This window comes from Sorex fumeus, unplaced genomic scaffold (genome assembly GCF_029834395.1).
Source record: "Sorex fumeus unplaced genomic scaffold, SorFum_2.1 ptg000013l, whole genome shotgun sequence".
Taxonomy (NCBI): Eukaryota; Metazoa; Chordata; class Mammalia; order Eulipotyphla; family Soricidae; genus Sorex; species Sorex fumeus.
In genome coordinates this window covers 23314255-23336173 of record NW_026606070.1, presented here as the reverse complement: position 1 = coordinate 23336173, position 21919 = coordinate 23314255, and the positions used below count along the sequence as shown (strand labels likewise).

Genomic DNA, 21919 nt, shown 5'->3' with positions numbered 1-21919 from the left:
AAAGCTTGAAACTAAAGAGCTAATTTCAAATGTTTACTTTAGTCGAATTAATCCTGGATCATTCTTTAGAGTCTGGGTAATGTTTTCTGTAAAAGAATAACATCAATCAGCACATCACCCCACAGCCCCACCCTGAAATCTTTAAGATTTTAAGTCAGGAAATGTCTCTGGTTCTGTGTTTATCTGTTCATTTTCTGTGTCTCTGTGTACCGTTGTATCTCTCTTTCTGTTTTCCATGATTGTGCTCCCTTCCTGTACAGCTATGAAATCCTTATTTATAATGCAAGGAGGCCTCCTATAGAACTAGAGGTTACACTAAAGCAGATGGTCAGTTATTCACTGTAAATAGAACGTTGCATGAAGATAAAGAACTTCTTTATTGTATTGATGGGTTTGGTAGCAAGGAGAAAACAGGGAGCTGGAGAAAAATAATCCCACCTGAAGATCATTCTGTCAGTGAAGGAATCCAAAAGCTCTGTGTGGCATCTGTTATAAGAAATATGAGAATATGAGCCCTGGGGGTTGAGTTCACCCAAGCCATACTAAGGTTTTTGGAGCTGAGAAGAAACTCACGTGATCAGGTATCTAAACTATAGCCCTGTTAATGTTTATTTGTAAACTGTCATGATTGTAAAGGTATAAATCGGGATAATCTGATCTTGTTTTGGGTAAGAAGGAACCGTATTTTATGATACTTTTGCAGAAAAAATTTTAGGGCTTTAAAAACACCACCATAAGTGTACTTTTTCCACTGCAAGACTGGTTTTATTGTTTAAAAGCAATGTATATTTTCATACATTCAAGAATATTGCACACAAACGTGATAGTTTTATTAAAGAAATTATTTATAAAATAAGTACATTTTAGCAATGGCAAATATCATATGCAATATACTTATTGCACATATATAAAATTTGCATTTTATTTTTATTTCTGGAGTTAGCCTCTCTAATATCAGTAAGTTAAATAATACCCATATACTTAGGTTATAGTTAAAGTTTAAGGAAGCAAAAAATTACATTTTACTTTATTATTTTTTTAATATAACTCTTATTTGATGTTATGTTTTGTGACAATTCAAATTGCATTAGTGCTTTGTTTAAATTTGTTAATTTTAGGCATTTATCCTTGAAAAGTCTATAATATTTTTCAGGTTAGGTATTTATAATATATTCATTACTATATCATGATTTTCATAAGCAAATGTGTTATAGGTAAAATATTTCTTCTGGTTATAATATATGTGATCACTGCTTAAATATTCTTTAATATCTGCATTAGTTATTGAGTAATGAATTTCAAAATACACATTTTGTAAGTTAACGATGTAGTCTCTAATAGCAAATTATAAGCTAAAATATGCATTGCTAATAGACTTTCATTGTAAGACTGTGTTTAGAAACTATCCCTACATGTTCTATATGCAAGTTTAAAACTGGAAAAGAAAGTATCTTTTGCCTTCAAGTTTGCAAATATATTATGTGAATTTTATTTAATAGCAATAGTCTTAAGTAAATCTCTTATTTTTAGTTGATTTGTTTTACTATTATTTTCATTGATTATTTGAGGCATTTATGAATCATAATTTAGTTTTTATTTTTTTGCCTAGGTTGAATTGTAGTTGCAGTAGGGTAACTGTCATGAATTTAATTATGTAAATTTTAAATTTCTTATATAAATTTTGATCATTAAATTAAAAATTGCTATAAATTTATAAGGTCCAAATTTCTGTTTTCCTCTTCACCTTGTTATTTACTTGCATTCTCCATGTAAGAATAGTTTTTCTTGAATTTATAAAATATGCTGTAGCGCATTTTTATGCCTCATTTTTTTAATTTCTGAATTAAATGATAACCTTTTTATTTGTTTTGTTATTTGCTTCTGATGGCCATGCCCAGAAGTATTCTGGTTGCTCCTTTTTCAGTGCTTGGGGATAATGTGGTGGCAGGAAAATACAGTGCTAAGTCAAATACTAGAATTCCTATATGCATAAAACATGCTCTCATCAGTTGAGCTATGTAGTGATCTGGTAATCAATTTCTTATCAGCCAGTCACAAATCTGAAATGCTATTGCATACGGTCTCATTGATATGATAGACAAATGAGATACTACATTGGGCATTTATTGCATATTTTATTTTGTTCTTTTGGTTTGGGGGACACACCATTCAGTGCTCAGGGATTTCTGGTGGCTCATTCATTGCTCCTGGTTATGCTTGAGAGACCATATTTTTCCTGGTGTTTAACCTGGGTCTTTCATGTACATACCTTGTGCTTCAGCCTAATACACTATCTCCCTCACTTCTATATATTTTAGTTTGAAAGTTAAAAATAAAGCATTATTGAATTCTTCTTTCAGATAATTAATTGAAAACAAACTCTTTTAAGTGTTAAAGTCTTACCTTCTAAATTTATTTGAACCTACACTTGCTCTCTGTTATCATCATAATGTAATTATCACCCTGTCACAAAATCTATGATATATGGAGGACTTGATCATTTAAACTAGTATAGCTAAGGATGTATAAGTGAAATCTGTTTATTATACAGAGGAAAATAATAGATATAAATCTTTCTTATAAAAATAGGTTCTCACTATAAACTTTGGAATAATACCAATTGATTCATTTACATACCTTTTAGTTTGCGGTAAATTGGCTGTCAGTAAAGTCAAAGATGTAGCTCACAGAAAAAGTATACATCATACATGTCATTCTTTGTCATTACCAATGCCACTTGGTATTATATTTTCAAAGTAATTGTCATACAGATTTAAATTCAAAATTTTTTATGTATCCAAGGATTATTATTTTATTATTTCTTAATTTTTATTAGTGAAACACCATGAGGTACAATTGTAGACTTACAAATTTTTGTGCTTGGGTTTCAGTTATACAATGATCGAATACCCATCCCTCCACCAGTGCCCATCCTCCACTACCATGGGTCCCAGTATTTGTAAAACACACCAGGATATGTATGCGATCCATATGAAGAAAATTCTGAAAACTTAATTGCGATTTACAAAAATGGTATACAATATTGTTGGGAGTGATAGAACAGCAGCATACTCAGGTTCTGTCCCGGCACCGCATAAGGTCCCCTGAGCAGTGCAGGGAGTGATCCCCGAGTTTACTCAGGTTTCCAAAGATTATTTATTGTGTCGAAAATATTGTAGGATGAATACCTGTGTTTCTGGTACTGTTTGTATGTGCAGGTATTCAGAAAGAGAGGGAGAGAGAGAGGGAGGGAAGGAAGAAGAGAGAGAGAGAGAGAGACAGAGACAGAGACAGAGACAGAGACAGAGAAAGGGAATATGTGTGTGTGTGTGTGTGTGTGTGTGTGTGTGTGTGTGTAGGGGGGAGATACATAGAGCATAGAACATTCTGAGAGTGTCACTGTAGGATGGCATAGGATTTCCAAGGTTTAGGACTTCCAAGGATTTTGTGTGGTTCTTTGCCTTTCTACTCTGTAAGACAGACATATTATATGGAGATGCTAATGGCAATTTATGGATGTATTTAGAAGCAGGCATTTGAATTCTGTTCCTATTTCTATTCAATAAAATAAAGCCTTATAGCCCACCGCTAAAGGTGATTGGAATTGTATTTCTGTTGTGACCATTGTAAAGATACTTATAATATAAATTTTTAAAAACTATATTAAATACATTATATGGGGAACTTTTTAAAAAGTATAATTGAGAGAGTAAAATGCTATGAAACTCACCCACTGAGAATGTGTGGTTTTTTTGAGTTTTAGGGTCTACTCAGCTGTCTAATGGTATCCGTTGTAGAAGATAATCATTACTCCAGAAAATCCCACACCCATTCATTGCACTCATACCTAACTTTCCCTTTTTCTAAGTTCCTGACAACAATTAGTCTGTTCTCTATCTTTATGGAAATAACTGTTCTAGATTTTTATATAAATATAATTCCATGTTTTTTCAATCTTTTGTGACTTAGTTTATGTCACATAATATAATATTTAAAGGTACAATGTGTTCCTCTATACTTTTTTGATGTTGAATAATATACTTTTGTGTTTATTATATACCACATTATATTTACACGTTGATAAAAATTTGGCTTCTACTATTTTTTATTCTCCTAGAAAATGTTATTATTGAAATTATGCATAAATTTTTGTGACTATAGTTCCCCTTCTTGGGTAGGCAAACCGGGCTGGAATTTTTGTGTCACATAATGACTCTTCAGAATTTTGACAACCAGCTAAATTCTTTCCCACATTGGACACACAGTTAAACATTTCAGCACAATAATAAAATTTTTTGTTATTCCTAATTCATACTTGTTATTGACTTATTTAACTAGTCAAGATAAAGTTATATATATATATATCTCCATTTAATTTGAATTTCTCTAATTCATTTATCTAGTCAAGATAAAGTTAAGTATCTTTATTAACATTGTTTATATATGATAAATTATCAATATTTAATAGTTCATTTAATAGTTTTCTATTGTTGAGTTTTAGGCTTCTTTTATACATTACTTTTTAGAAAAGACAAGGGTATCATTATTAAGATATAATTTATATTTGAATACTTTAGACTGAAAAAGCTTACTATAACCTTTGACCTGGATTTACCTACTGAAATCTTGCTTTTTTTCTTTTACTCATTTATAATCATATACCATTTGTCTGATCTCATTACCCAATCTCCATTTTTATTTGCCTATATTATTTATGAATGCTAATTATCTCATTAGTTCAGGTTTTTAGTTATGATAACAGAGCTTGTCATTGGCAAAAATTAAAATGTTGCTGTCATTGTTTATTCTATAACCAACTTACATACAAAACATTAAGGTAATCCTCTGTATTATTATGTTAATTTTAAATGGCTCTTTAATAAATGATAAAGAATACTAAGCTATAATTATGACCTTCAGAAAGTTTTATTATTGTTCTATTCTGAATTCTTGTCCTTCTAGAATTGAGGGTTTCCCTTATTTACCGTTAAGTATCTTTGCTCCAATTTTATTATAAAAGTGGACTCTTGGGACTAGACAGATAGTATAAAATAAGTAAAGTTCTTGTCTTGCCGTCAGATAACCAGATACCCATCCCTGGACTGCATCTGATTCCCTGGAGGATTACTAAGAGTGATCCCTGAGCACAGAGCTAGGAGTGATCCATGAGCATTGCTAAGTGTGTCCCAATTGCCCTAGCAGTTAACATTTTTCATAATTTTTCTGATTCATTTTGTAAACTGCTTACTTTAATATTATTCCAATAAAGGTAAACATCGAATTGTTTATCAGTCTATATACTACATATTAGTATCCTCTGAAGTCACTGAGATCATATCTTTAAATAGTAATTCAAGGATGAGAATTAAAAGAGAATTTGAGGTTTTTATGATGATGACCCTAGAAAACTTGGAATGTTTGAATCAATAGGGTGTCTTTGAGTTTTAAAAGAGTAGTAGAATACATAATAAGATAATGATTTTGAATATAGATCCATAACTATTCTGTAGATTGAATAAATGATGGAGATGATGATATTAAATATTAGTATATAAGTCTTGCTTAGAACCCAGAAACTGAAGTTTACAAAATTGTCTTCTCTAACCTCTCTGAAAATCCAAATGTCGTGGTCTTCTTAAACAAGGCAGAAGGACCTCAATCTTTCGAGTATTAATCCAAATCTTTTTCTTTCAAGACATTACCATAATTACAATAGAAGTTTCCTTATGTTTTACTAGGGTAACTCGTCCTACTTTGTTAGTGTAAGGATTAAGTAAATTAAGACTAGAAATGCCTTAATACAAAGACTCTCATTTAATCCTAGGGGATAGGAGTCATTAAAACATACTTTACAAATTATAACTCAAAGACAAATGATTTGGATAGTAAGCAACATTTAAAAGACACTACCATCTTGGGGTCACTTCCATTCCATAGTGTTTTTCAAAGACTGCATTGTATATTCTTAATCCTCAAATGTGACAGTTTCTCCAATTATGAGCCCACACACTTGTACACACATTCCATCATTATATTCAGAACTCACCCACTGGACTGTAACTAAGTCTTTAATGAGTTACTAATGAACATCTTAAGCTTAGATCAGCATTTACCAAAAAAAAAAAAAAGAGTGTTGAAAGGCTTTTCAGACTGCAAGCCTTTCACTTTTAATTAGACTATAAGCCCAATAAAATTTACCATTTTCATTGTTGTTCCTAAGTCTTAAGAAATTGAATAATGAATGGCAGATAGGACTTTGTATTGATGGGATTAGTTCAATGTGAAGTTAGTGGGTATAGATACATTAAATTATTGAGAAATTATGGTTTTGATTAAATGCAAAAATAAAAATAATATGCAACCCCCCCAAATAGCATATTACAGTGATTCATTTTTTCTTGGCTCAGATGACTTTCAAACAGATTAATGTTATTGTAGCAAATAACAGATGAGATCGGGGGGAGTCCAAATATGATTAGATCATGCATATGGAAAAAAATTCTCTATATTTAAAAAGTGAATGAACAGTCATCTTTCACAGATTTCTATTTCTTGTAAACCTTTTAGAGATACCATTAAGTAGTAATCACAGACACTACTTGAATTAGATCAGGACATTGCTCCATAGTTGTTACAAATCAGCAATTGGGGTGACTACTTAGCAGTGAATTTTTTAATTCCTTTTTGATAATAAAGTTGGATGATAGTATTAAAACTTTAAAGTCACATGATTTAACCACCTGACAGATAATGTACAAAATTCAAAGGCACAGGCTGGCATGTTTTTTTTCTGCAGGGATTGCTGTACATTTGCTTAAATGGAAGCTTTTAGATTAGTCACTCTGGCTCACAGTGTTGGGATATCTGTGATAGCACAGACATTTTGTGAATTATGTGCTGTTAATAGGAGATAGGTTTAATGTTTCTCTGCAGGCAGATAAATAAAACACTATGTTGATTTTTAAAAGTAGGTGTTCATTCATAAGCTAGTTTATGCATATATCAGAAAATAATCAATCATTTTGACAGGTAAACCTTTTAACGTAACCTGCTTTCTTGTTAGCCAGCATTAGGTAGTCATTCAGTTTTTGTACCGTGGAGAGTGTAAAAGGACAGCTATCTCTTTATATCAGAAAAAATAATAATTAAAATTTTTTCTCAACTGTCTTCTGAGATGGCACTTAAGATTAACCTAGGGTAGACAGAAAGAAGTTGGAACATAACAGATCTCTATCAAAATATGCTTTTGGCATATCAAATATAATAAAGAGTGTGCTTAAAGAAAACACAACCATTTACTTTAAGTTGTAGATATTTTTTAGATACGATTTGATTTACAGCAACATTTTGGAAATATAGTTTCCTTCGAGCCGGGTTCGGTTCCTCCACCCTTCTCGGAGAGCCCAGCAAGCTACCGACAATATCTCGCCTGCACAGCAAAGCCTGGCAAGCTCCCCGTGGCATATTCGATATGCCAAACACAGTAACAACAAGTCTCACAATGGAGACATTGCTAGGTGTGCTCGAGCAACTCGATGAACAGTGGAAGGACAGTGCTACTCCTTAAGAGAGGAAGGAAAGAACATTACAAGAAAGCATTTTCCAAATATTTTTTTCCCAAATTTGTACTTTTGTTACCATGAATTTATTTATTTATTTATTTATTTATTTATTTATATTGCTTTATGTCTGGCAAACTCCCTGTGGTGTATTCAGTATGCCAAAAACCAGTAACAATGATGGGTCTCATTCTCCTGACCTTTAAAGAGCCTCAAATGTGGTAGCACTTTCTAAAATCTCAGGGCTAGGATGAAGGAGATGTTACTGGTGCCTGCTCGAGGAAATCGATAAACAACAGGATGACAGTGACATGTTAATTGGAGTCAGTATTTCAAATTTAGATAAAAGTCAGTCTTCCACTTTTCTCTCCATCTCTCTTCCTCCCTGTCTGTCTCTCTCTTTCTCCCACACTGTCTATTTTGTCTTGTTTTTGGTCCAACCTGGTCCTTTATCTTTATGTGCTCATAGTACCATGAGGTGCCAGCAGTTGAGCCTCAGCCTCCTCCCACATGCAAAGCTGCCATCTGATCCATTCCTCAGATGAATGAGAAATGTAATATGCGTTTCACTTAATGTGAGTTAAAGACTTTATATCAGAAACTGATTTTTATAAAGATTTTTTCACTGTGAGGGACCTTACTCTCAACATAATAATTTCTACAAATGTTGAGGTATTTGCATCACAATATCAGAATGAAAATAACTACTGTGATCTACAAATCCCTAGTTTCTCACTTTGATTTTTTGTATGTGAAGATAGCAGACACAAAAGCCCGTTAAAAGGCAACCTTTGTTTTCATTTTCAACGTTTACCACTAGAGATTAAGTTTCTCTTCATCTTCAGAGCCAACAATTTGACTCACTATTTTCAGGATGTTTTATATTACTTTCATAAGTTAATTGCTCAGTCTTCTAGTGAAGGTTTAGACGTAATATGTTTTTATTTTATTTTAACTTGTTCTGGTATGGAAAAGAGTGAGGAACCTAGTCTGAGGGGAAATTACTTCCCCTCATGGGGCATACCAATATTTCATGAAACAATTCAGTGTAGAAAATGAGTCTATTGATTTAAGTTGAATAATATCGAGGTATGCCATGAACACTGCTTCATAGTACACAGGTGGACAGTTTATCACTACTGAGACATTTTCTTATAAGACCAAGAATTGAAATATTTTTTCTCTGTGTTGAACTCCATGGTGTAATTTCTACTTGGTGGCATACTTAGTCAGGGTCTTACATTGTAACTGTTATGACTATTGTTAAACATTACTACCTATCCAATAAAGAAATTATGCAGCTGTCACATACACCTTAGGGAGAAATCAGAGATAAAATAATCTCTTTATATGGCCAAAATAGAGATTCTGGGGAAAATTTTAGCTTTTCAATTTCAAGTATGCATAAGGAAGCAAGGTTGGAAAATGTACATTACTTATAAAAATAAAATGAAAGCAATAGTCTTTCTTTTATTTTTTCCATTGTTTCATATCTGTATCTATTTCTGTTTCTTTTTCATTCTAATATTCTAATTCTTACAGCAAATCCATATATCTATCATTGGCCTGAATGTCTATAAATCTCTCTCATTCTATATTGTTGCATCTATCCATCTGTCTACCTTCTCTGTTTTCTCTATCTTGCATCAAAATTTAATTCTGCATCAATTATTCCTGCTGTATGTTTTTAATCTTCATTTACATAACACTTTGAACTTAAATAAACCATTTTTTGATAAGAGGTAACTGGACATTCTTATATCCAGTAAATCAACATTAATATCATTAGTAATATAAAGGTGAAGAAAAACTGACACCATGCCATCAATCTTCTAACACACTGAGATATTTCAAATAATTAGACATTAGAAAAAGAAACTCAGCTTAAAATCTCCTAACCATCTCCTGTAGACTCTTTCTGAAGGCATTTTAATTAACTACTGAGCTTCAGCCAGCTTTGTCAAAATCTGATTTAAATTAGAAATAAACCAATTAACACAGCATATAGATTGAGCCAGACAGTTATATAACAAAATTTTTCAAAAATTTTAAAGGTTTCTTTAGAGAATAAAACAATGTTTTGGTTACAAATAAGGAATAACCCCCAAATGAGAGTTTAATTAAATTTTTTGAAGTATATTAAAATTTTAGGCTCTAGTATTAAATTGATATAGTTTAAATATGCTTTTGTTTGTATATATGATGAGAAGTTTGACATAAGATTACACAAGTATGTATAGGAGGATATGTTTGACAGCAAAGAGATGATAATGAAAACCAGAATTTAATAAGAATTTAAAATATAATTTTGGGTCATAGCTCATTGTTGTGTTTTTTTCCTTGTTAGGCTCTCACTTAGGCAGCTTTCAAAAATATATGACAAAATGCTACCAAAGCAGAAAAGCAAATTACCCATGATAACTACCCTTACTATATGAAAGTTACATTATTTGTAATACTGATAAAAAATGCTCTGACAGTGTTTTATTTTTAGCAGTTCTCTCACTTTTGATATATCTTAGAAATCCAGCCAATTGTTTTTCTGTATTTCTGGATCATTGTTGTGATAAATAGATTTTTGAAATAAGAATCAGAAAAAGTGATTGAATTGCATAGGTAATCTAAGGATAATAAAAAAATAAAAATGGCAGACCGGCTAAAAATGCTTGGCTTGTAATTTGTCTTATAATTTAATATAATTTATGAATTAGTGTTGATCTCTATTTAATTCAACACAACTCTAGAGTTGAAAGTAAGCTCATATCTATTTCATTATGCTCCAGAAAGAGGATGAAAAATACTTATTTCCATTATAAATACTTTGTCTTTACATATTTATTTTTTTTTCTTTTTTCATACTTATTGCCTCATGCTTGTGTTTCCTTACATCTCTTCTTCTTGCTTTTCATTCTTCCTGTTTCAGTCATAGCAATTAGCTGAGACTGTTAATGTTGTGATGGTCTTTAATTAACAACATACCTCATGATAATTTTAGTTAGTTGTGAAATATTTTATATTTCATATTACACACAGGAAGGAAAAATTCACATTTAAATAGAAAAAAATATGAAGTGATTATATGGGCAATTTAGTCATGGCAATAAGTCTGGCATTATTTATGAAGAGAACAAATAATCTTTGTGATTAAAGAAAACTCAAATGTTAAAGGAATTAAGAATGCCTTTTATAAAAATTGATTTTAGTCAGAAATGCAATACTAGAGATAAGAATTAACTTTCTTTTTTTTTTTTGAGAAAGATTAGACATAAAGAACAAAGATGTCCTTGTCTTCACTTCCTGTCTTAGAAGCAAAATAACCTCTGGAACATTATAGTACATTTGTCTGTCTGAAAGTGTGTACTAAAATGTAATAGCAGAGGAGGATGAGGAAGTTACCTCCAAACTAAGATTAATGCCATGAGATTCTGGGATTTATTTTCATAGTGGACTGGAGCGATAGGGCAGTGGGTAGGGCGTTGCCTTGCATGTGGCCAACCCGGGTTCAATTTCCCTCTCCCTCTCGGAGAACCCTGCAAGCTATCGAGAGTATCCTGCCCGAACGGCAGAGCCTAGCAAGCTCCCCGTGACATATTTTATATGCCAAAAACAGTAACCATAAGTCTCACAATTGAGATGTTACTGGTGCTCACTTGAGCAAATTGATGAACAATGGCAGGACAGTGCTACAGTCCTACAGTGCTATTTTCATAGTAAATTTGAAAGAAATCTTTCCCCTTAACATGTTAGCCCAGGCTTCTAATACTATTTTAGGCTGAGATTTTTAATATAGATTCATTTATTATATATAAATATCAAATAAAAATTTTCCAGGTTCCATCCAATGACTGACATATTTTTAACCAAAAGTGAAGACATTGACTTTGTTCTTATAGCCCTTCTCTCTGTAGCCAGTGTACCAGTTTCTCAACTTGTGCTGCCTTAATCTATGACTCTATTTCTTTTACACTGAAGGGGAATTTAAATGAGTCTGAACTGTAGACACATGTATTACTCCAGTCCCATAGAACACCTCAGAGTCTAATTTCCTTCAAGTTAGAAGTCATAGTCTGCTTAACCTCCTGGTATTTTGTATCCTTCTCTTTTACTTTGTGATCCAAATTACTTTGTAGGTCTCTAGCTCTAGTTCAAGCATATTATTTCTTTTTAAAGCAGGGATTCTTTACTCTAGACATTATGCCATTCTAAACTGATGTTGATTGCAGTCTATCCATTGAAAATCAATTGTTATTCTTTTTGCCTGCTCTAGAGGTTGACCTTTCCTCAAATAATTGATCTCTAGTCAAGTAGAATTCAGTGTTCCTATGCCAGTTTGCGTTCCTGCTCTATGTTTTTGTCCCGTGCTTTCTTTATCCAGTGTCCAAAACAAGTGCTTTAACTAGACCCTTTAGTCTGATTTATGAAACTCATGAAAGACCATTTCTTATTTCTCTGATCTCTTTTCAGATGATTCTGCCCCCTTTCCACCTGCATTGGTTATTGTGCTATCTCTTGAGTAAAACATGGAGATTTCTCCTTACAGCTATTGTGGCTTAGTATAATTTTTAGTCCTGATACTTGTATGGCTAGCAACTTACACTCTGAATTAAGTCTCAATTCAGATTTTACTCCCATAGATTAGTCTTCCACTAAAAAACAGAAGATTCTATATCTTATCATATATTAATTGCCACATAAGATTATCCTATATTACCACAATTACCACATATTTAAGTTTTCTGTAAGTTTTTCATATAGGTGTAATATCTTATAAGTTAACTTATATTTCTATACCCCACACCAAAATGTTAGTCACCCCTATGATATTTTAAGTTATATATCTACTTATATTTCCTCTGACTCCAAATCATTAAAGTAAATTTGTTTTGTCACCAAATCTCTAGCACTTAGAAAAGAACCTGGTTTGTAATAGGGAATCTAAATAATTTTGAATTACTGAACATAAATGCATGTTTCATCCATCACTTCAAATGTCTTTATACATTAACTTGGCTGAGGGAAAAATCTTTCAACTTATAACTGAAACATTAGGATGACATAGCTTTACATTTTTTCTTATTTCTTAAAATAGATTATTTATAATGATATTAGTAAAATTATCCAAATTTTGGGCCATCAGGGAACTAATTTAGAAACCTAGTGGACAGAGAAAATGCACTGGAGTTAAACATTAAATGAGGAAATTACTTAATGGGTTTGATTTTTATGTTTTTTGGCCATATTACTTGTTTTCCTCTTTCGCACCATTTATATTCACAGACTATCATTAACATAGCACAGACTATCAACTAGGCTATTGACTATTACCTAGGTGTTTTAGTAATCATATACTTAATGAGTGTAATTAAAATGTTTCAAGGTAGTGCTGTAGAAGAATAATATGAAGTTTGTCATAATAAATGGATTGTTTCATAACTTTCTTAATATCTTTATTTTTTTCATTAAAGGGTTATTTCATTTCTTGTGACTTGGGAAAAAACATGTTTTTGTTTTTAATTTGTGATGATTTTATATACAATAAATTAGCGTGCTATTGTTTATACTTTCAGTGTTAGACAATTATAAAATTCTCTTGCATTATTGATTTACATAGTTTCTCTTCTGACTGTTTATTGGAGCATTACTATTGTGTTTTAAAATATGCATGTTACCTTATGTTAAAATAATTGTATAAAACAAAGTTTTTTCCTTGTTAAAGTCTTTTTCTTTGTGTTAGCAAGCATATTTTCATTATCATATTTATGTTTTACACTAGTTGCAATTAGTGTGTGGAAATGTGTATTTACTGTACATATTTACCAGAAAACGAAAATCTTGTATTTATAATAGCTGCGTTTTTCATAGCATATAATGTCTGACTGTTTTGTGGATTATTTTAAAAATCATGTGTGCCGTTTTATTTTTTCTTTATTGTCTTGGTCTTCCATATTTATTAATTTATGTAATATGTACCTTTTTGTCAGTAAAATCGTTTAAATATATATTATAAAATGTATGTGTATCCTTTTCATCCTATTGTCCAAAGCAGATTTTAATATAACATATTTCATAAATGTTAATGGCCTGAAGCACAGAAATAATTATAAAACACTCATCAAAGTGCAATCACATAGTAAACATAAAAAACTAATTTAAAAGTTAACATTTCTTTTTTCACCTATCCTCACGATCTTTTGTGTGTAAAATTTTAATATAGGAACCAATATTTTTATTTATATTTAATGTTTAGTACCTATCGCATCAGAATTCCTGTGACTATAATAAAGTAAGACATCTTTTGAGGTAGTCTTACCCAACTTCAAAGAGGTGCAGCTAATATTCCCATCATTATTAAGAGTGGAGAGTTTTATTTGAAACATCCAATTTGAAACGTCTAATGGGACAAGAAGTGCACACTCGGTATTAAACTAGGGACGTGGAGATCAGGCCGGGGGTGTCCTGAGTGACCTGGGGTGGCGAGTTGCGGGGTCTGTGGCTTGCAGTGCAGAGCAGCCTTGGGAATAGTGTGTAGCTCATCTGAGGCCAGCCTGAACTGAGCAGAGTCTGATGCTCCGCCCTGCGGTCCCCGCAGGTGGCAAGCACAATGAGAGACATCCAGCCCTCGCCGCTCCCCTGCGACACGCCGAGCGCAGCCCAGGAGGCGCTCTCCCACCCCGACACCTCCTTCAACAGCCTGCGGCAGAGCGCGCCACTGCACATCGCGGTCAAGGGCCCCGAGGAGCCTCCAGAGGAGTTCGTGGTCCAGGTGCCCAAGGAGCACAGATTGCAGCCCAAGGTGCGGCCAGCGGTGAGGGCAGAGGGTCGGGGGCGGCCGGGGAAGGGCTCTTGGGAGGCTCAACCAGTGTCAAAAGTACATCTTGGGTACCTGTACTCTCTGCATCCAGCTCGTGCTACCCTAGTTTATTGTTCCACGGTGCATGCCTGTTCTCTCTTAGAACCTAATCGCTACTTTAAAGCGCTTGACTTTCAATTCTCGGTTGGAATTTACATATCTTTGCATGATCACAGGACATTAAATATTGGTTTCACCGATAACATATAAAGTATTGTAAAATTTCAATGGCTGTAAAAGATATCTTGACTTTTCTGATCGTCTACTTGCTTGAAAATTTTCAACAGTGAAATTTATCTCTAGGTACAAATAGTCTAAGTACAAAGATTTATTTGAAGAAATTATGACAAAAGCTTGTTTTTTAAGGAATTGTGTATATTCATTCAAAACATAAAAGCTGATAAATAGTGGCTGGAAAACTCAGCCTATTTTTATGAAAGTACTGGGAGTATGTTTATAATGATGTTCTGAAGCTATCAAGTACAATGGGTGATACCCAGCATAGAAACACTAGTGACAAATATATATTTGTGCAGGATTCAGCACTTATTATTTTACCCAATATTTCATATTTCATTGTATTTTTTATATTGTACCATGTTTATCTCACTTTTCCTACTAAACTACGGGCAAGGCCTCATTAAGCCTCGGTTTCCTTAAGAAACTATATATGAAATATAAAGATATACTAGTTATAGTTAAGGTTTTATTGGTATGTGTATCACAATCTAAAGAAGGCTAAGAAGTATTTACTAGTGGAATTATGATTGTCCCCAAATCACCTCTCTTATTGCATAACATCTTTGTGGGTATAGTCATATGAAAAATTCAGAAAAATAAAGAACGTGAAATACTACTATAATAACTGAGCTTATCTTCTAAACCCACTCACATCATTTTTTGATTAACAAACAAAGAGGCTGTTGCTGTCTTTGGGTTTACTGTCTAAGGAAAATTACCATAAATCCATTTGAAATTTAAGAGGCATTAAAGATAAACAGACCCCTTCAATTACTTCAGCAGTAGAGTAAGAAAGAGTATGATTAAGCTGACATTTACTAAGTTTTGTTCACTAAGTCAGAGTGCTAAATTGAAGGCATTGCATTCTTCCATTGGGATTAGTTTTTCTTTTGTTGTGTTTTTAGTGTTTGTTTTGCTAATGACTTGAGACCAGTGGTAGCACTGCACACTTTTTGGTTGGTTTTGTTCTTGGACCACACCTAGGAGTGACCAGGGCCAACTCCTTGTTCTGTGCTCAGGGATCACACCTGGTGGACTTGAGGGACCATATGTATCGCTGAGGATTAAACTCTGATCAGTGGCATGCAAGGCAAATACCTTGCCACTTTACTATCTTTCCAATCAGAACTCTCATGGGAGCAAATAGAGTCAGCACCATCATGTTGTTAAAAAATCATAGTAAATGTTCTCCAAGAACTTTGCTGTTGTTGATATTTTTAACTTTGTTTCACAACACCGTTTAAAACCTGAAATTCTTAAAGTTGGATGCAATTTTGATTTTTCTAGAAAATTCTTCAATAAAACTTTCAATGGGATGATGTATCTTGATTTCTATGTAAGGTGACAATTAAAAAAAAATAAGATTCAGAGGCTGGAGCAATGGCACAGCAATTAGTGCAGTTGCTTTGTTCCCACCCTACCTGGTTTTGATCCCTGGCACTGTAATGCAGTTCCTGGAGTTATGGCAGCAGTGATTCCTGACCACAGTTAGGAGTCAGCTCTGAGCACTGGCAGTGACCCTCTACCTAAAAATGTTGAAAATAACAACAACAAATAATTATAAATAAAATTTAAAGTGATATAAAATTAAAATATTTTATAGAATACCTCTCCTAAACCCAAAGCAATTTCAAATGCATTCATTCTCTAACTTAATCCAATTAATACAGTTCAGACACAAGTTCTAGTATTAAAGAAGAAACCCAGATGTTCTTTTATTTATAATTAGATATTGTGAACATTTAAACAAGTAGTTCACATAAACACACACATGCATATCTCTTCACGCAGTTCCGTCCTGCAACAAAAAATTAGAATGTCAATAACATAAGAATAGTATTTTTTCTATGAAAGTTGTATAATTTTAAATATTCCCCGTTTTTATAACTTGATAAGGGTTTCTATATTACTATAGAATTATTACTATATTCTATATTACTATATTACTGTTTACCATGCATATGATAGGTTATGCTCTAGCACTGTTTCAAAATTACGTTTCCTATCATCTAACAAAGAAGAAGGTTATAAAGTTATGGAATGGAACAAAAATGGGATAAACTTCCTGTTAATCGAAATGGAACTGAGGTAAATATAGTGTAATTTTATTAGAATACACAGAAGTATGTGAATTTACTATGATTATATATTTTCTAAGAAAAGTTGTTTAATTTTATTAACAAGATACAAGAAAATCTTAAATTGCCCCCTTTCTGCATAAGTCAAATAAGTAACATTATAAAGGTATAATATTTTCTGTCATCTAAAAGTGTACAGGCAATTATGACCCTTGAGTAAGGCATTGAAGATAAAATTGATGAATTATCTATTTTCAAATCACTCACATCCCAAATTGGGGTTTGTAATTTCTTTCTTTGACTTCATAATGCTCTCTTCTCTCTCTGAAGAACCCCATGCATGCTTTCTCTTTTGAATGCATTACCTTCCTCACTCAAAAGTGTTTTTAAGACCACTTACTTACTTCATAAGTACATTAACATAACATTGAAATAAGATATACCATATTGTTTTGAGCTCTTCAAGTTGAAAACAGGAAAGTGTAAACAAGAAAATGTTACCACAATACCACATTCCTTACCTCCCATCTCCACCATCTTCCTCAAAATGAAACTAGGATAGAAACAAAATAGTTCAGACACAGAAAACTATTCATAAAGAAGACTATTATCAGTGCAGTCATTGAAAATGGTATTTTATTTAAAAGAATTTCACCTTATGTTCATGCAATAAACCCATACAGCTTTCCCTAGAAAACATGAAGATATATATAATCTCCTGTTACTGATTCAGAATTTAACTTTGTCTTATTACATTTTTTGGTTTGGATAGCTGATAGCAGTTTTGAGCACTTAATGAGCATTTGAATATATAGTAATTAGGACTGTGCTGGAACAGCAAAGCCTAAACGATGATAAAACATATTGTTCTCAGAAGACAGTTTTTTCTTTAGCATTAAAGGCAGAAGAAAGTCTGAGGGCAGATTGCCCAGTCAATGACTAGATATCAGGACTTTTCATTGAAGATAAAGGAATGTTAATGCATTTTTTATCAGCATTTCCTTTGCTTTAATTGTGATTTTCATGCAGATACATAATAAATGAATTGAGATGATCTACAAATAATATGCAACACTCATACATGTGTTCTTTTGGAATGTAGTTAAAGCATTTCCATCTTGACAAGTCATAAAAGCTCATTTCTATGTTCATTTTAATGTAGATGTTTTTTAAATAGCCCAAGTACTTTTACAAGGGTCTTTTGTATTGTTACTTCTATTAGAGAATTGCATGGACCTCTGATGAAATAGTTTTATTAGCTCTGTCTTCTATTCTTGAATTTTTATGCTTATATTTGGTAGTAGCTTTCTATTAATAAGCAAACCCATTTGGTATTTTTGTTCCCTTAATCAAGTCATTTTTGATTTTTGTGACAGTTGTTAAATGCTAGAGGTTTCTTCCCTTCTTTACTTTGTACTAATTTTCTTTGTGTTATTTATTTTTCTACATTGGATTAAAATGCATATGCATATGCACATGTTGATTCTATTCTATCACAGGAAGAGAAAGCTGGAGAACTTATAAACTAATTTCTCAGTATCCTACTATTGACACCCAGAATGCAGCAAATGCTTTCTTTAAAATACCTCTTCAGTGAACACAAAACAGCATGCAAGTAGGGTTTTGGGGATTTTTGTTTTTATTTTATTTTATTTTTTTTATTTTAAGAACTCACAATTCTTACAGGAATTATACTAGATCTTAGATGTCTAATAATAAGTTAGAAAAAAAATAGCAGGGGATTTCTTCTCTTTCCCTGTGGATTTGATTCTTTGGCTTTTCTCTAATGGCTCTCTCTTTTCCTTAATATCGTTACATGTATGTCTGCCTGAATTACATAGTTCACTTCTGAGCCAGAAATGTACCACCACATCTTCTTGTCGATTAAATAAAATTTCCAGGAAAGGGAATGTAATTCCAATTGCCTTTGGTAAATATCTCTGATAAAAGTATTCCTATACATGACATGTCTTGATCTAGTCATACACAATAGCACTTGTGTAACGAACAGCCAGTAGGAATAGAAATACTGATTGCTGAGCTGGACTGAATGTAGAATGGCACATGAAGAGTGAGTATCTAGGTGGTGTTAGAGAGCAGGAGACAGTACTCCTGAGATAATGTGGTATCTAAGCTGAGGATGGATAACAAAGGTATTAGCCAAAGAGAGAAAAAAGGACATAATTTTATAGACAGAAAATTCAGTAGTACAAAAGTTAATTCGAAATGACTGTAGAATTTGATGCAAAAATATAATTTCTAGTGATTAGTTAAGAATTGAACAACTAGGGACCAGAGCAATAGTATAGTGGGTAGGGCATTTGCTTGCACGTGGCTGATGCACGTTCGATCCCTGACATCCCATATGGTCCCCTGAGCACCTCCAGGAATAATTCCTGAGTGCAAAGCCAGGAGTAATCCCTCAGCATTTCCGGGTGTGACCCAAAAAGGAAAAAAAAGGAAAGCATTGAACTACAGAAATGATGGAAAGGATTTGATCGGTGTGTTAGTATGGCCTACGTAGTGAAATAGGCTTGAAGTCTTCCTCAAGGCCATGATGGAGCAGTGGGTTATGGCCTAATTAACCTGCTGCCTTCATTTGAAGGATGAACCGTATCATTCTGACTGATATAGGCAGGGCACTGCATTGATTCACATAAGAAATAATAGTGCCTTGATTCCAGGAGTGAGTGGAAATTGTAATAAGGAAAACCGATTGTAAGAACCTTAATCCAAGGAGTAAAAGTAAAGTAAAGTAAAGGCCCTCCCGTTGATCATCGATTTGCTCGAGCGGGCCCAGTAACGTCTCCACTGGAGACTTTGTTGTTACTGTGTTTGGCATATCAAATACGTCACGGGGAGCTTGCCAGGCTCTGCCGTTGAATCCAAGGAGTGAATAAAAAATGGTGATGAAGAGAACCAACTACCAGGGCTGATGTACGGGATATAAGTGAGAACGCGAGAAAACACAAATGGGAAAGCCATGTTTATGGCTTCAAGGATTGCATTATGAATTAATGTTTCTCTCACTAAAATTAGAAAGATAAATGAAGAGTGATTTGACGTAAGCAGTGGTACTGGTGTCATCCAAAAATTTACAGACCACTTATTCAACATACAACTTTAAGTGGCAACTCAAAATCGGGATCCTAATTTAATTGAAATGTAAAAATATGAAAGTAGATCATTAGAGATACAATTTGGATGCAGGTTACTATCAATGAAAAGAGCATGAGTCAAGATTTTCTTACATTCTTTTCTTTTGCTTTTCAGTCATAATTATGAGGGTATAGTGGAACCACAATTATATCTTTATTTTGATCTCACCCATCTTTTTATCAAATATCTGAAGTAGTTTTCAGCATATGTATGCAGTTGTATTATACTTCTAAATTTTGTGGCAGAAGACAAATTAAACAAAGTTAGGGCAGCTGAATTTTGGGGCTGGATATATTTGGTATTCATTCAGAATTTAGATTTGGAAAGAATCAGATTAATTTTGCTCATTTTCATTGTACCATTGCACAGTTTAATAAAATAACAAAAATAATCTATTTTCGAGAATGAATCAAATGAACCTTGATATATTCTTGTGCCTAATTAAAAGTGATTGTTGAATTAGCATATCAATTGATGACAGTATGAAATGATGGTTTATTTTAAGGAAATGCTTAATGTTCTCATTGGTTCAGAGTCTAGAGAATTACACCTCCAGAAAAATATAAGCTCTTTTAAAGTCATAAAATCAGAACCACATTACAAAACTCACGTGATCTTACGTATGAAGGTGTTATAATGAACTGATAGAAGTAAGGAAAGATTAACAAAAGCTCATTTTTTGTAACAGTGATTTGGGAGATGGAGACAATTATTCGATATGTCTTTAACTTATCAGCATCAAATTGCAATTAAGTCATGGATATTAAAATGTAGATCGGGGGGCTGGAGCGATAGCACAGCGGGTAGGGTTTTTGCCTTGCATGTGGCCGGCCTGGGTTCGATCCCCACCATCCTATATGGTCCCTTGAGCACTGCCAGAAGCAATCCTGAGTGCAAAGCCAGGAGTAACCCCTGAGCATTGCTGGGTGTGGCCCAAAAAGGAAAAAAAAATGTAGATCAGGAAGAGGAAAATGTGAGATTGTTTAAAGCTCATGAAACATCCACTGAGTAAACAAATTACAGGGTAACAGAATTTCTGCCCAGAAGTGTCTTCTAATTCAGTACCATGGAAGTCCTCTTCATTTACCCGACATACTGGTACTTCTCCATACCACTCCACCCTCTCCATCTCATCTAAATATTGATGGAAGGTTGCTTTGAATTGGCTTGTTTCCACTTTCACACATTCTGACCCTCATTCTTGACAGAGCAATCCTTATCTTCTTTAAATTAGAACATCCTTATTTTTGTGTGTGCATGGGGTAAACACATTCTCTTTGCTTCCTTCTTGCTTTTTGTATAACTGATGATCATGGGAAAATCTGAAACTGTGTTTCTCTTAAAATGTTTTTATTAGTGTTATATTGACTTTGATAAGTTATCCTTTTGACAGGTTCTCAGGTTCTTACTCACTTTCCTCCCAGATTTTTGGGAAAGCTGGTTCTAATCTTATTACATTACAGTCTGAAATGTGTAGGTGAAAGCTAGGAATTCATGGGGAGGTAGGAAGATGAAAGAACTTGTAACAGAAGAAAAGAGATTAATGTTGTTACAGCAACGGGAAACCTTCTGTTTTACAAGCTCAGCCTTTTGGATATAATTCTTACTGCAAGAGAGTAATATAATGTGGCCTTCAAAGTGCTGTGTTAGCTTCTTGTCTTCTATGACAGTATAATATCATTTCAGATAAAAGCCCCTGCTCACATTTATTTGTGTCTTTCAGTGTGCTTTGCCAGTTTAGACAGAACTTTAGGTCTAATTGATATGCAAAATGCAGACTTTGTCCATCACTTTTCAGAATTCTTATGAACATCTAGGGTAATACTGTATTTTTATGTGGAAGAAGTACAATAGGCAACTAAGGAAATAGGTAAGAACATGAAGAAAAAGTATTTTAAAAGCTTTAGTGTCCTAAATGTGATATTGAATCATTTCTTTAGGCTTAAATTCTTTCCCAAATGGTCTACGTACCAGAAGGATACATTCAGTCATAAATAAATATTTTAGTGAATTTCACCTTCAAACATTTTCAG

The 21919-nt window shown here is 33.2% G+C and overlaps 1 protein-coding gene across 23 annotated transcripts in view; it reads left to right on the top strand.

Annotated features, from left to right (window-relative positions):
• Window positions 1-21919, top strand: part of ADGRL3 (adhesion G protein-coupled receptor L3) — an 882914-nt gene that overhangs the window by 310050 nt on the left and 550945 nt on the right. For all 23 annotated transcript variants that reach the window (XM_056111479.1, XM_056111470.1, XM_056111466.1 and 20 more), the window contains exon 5: window positions 14149-14352. In XM_056111479.1, the coding sequence (XP_055967454.1) occupies window positions 14149-14352 (204 nt within the window). The remainder of the gene's footprint in view (window positions 1-14148; window positions 14353-21919) is intronic.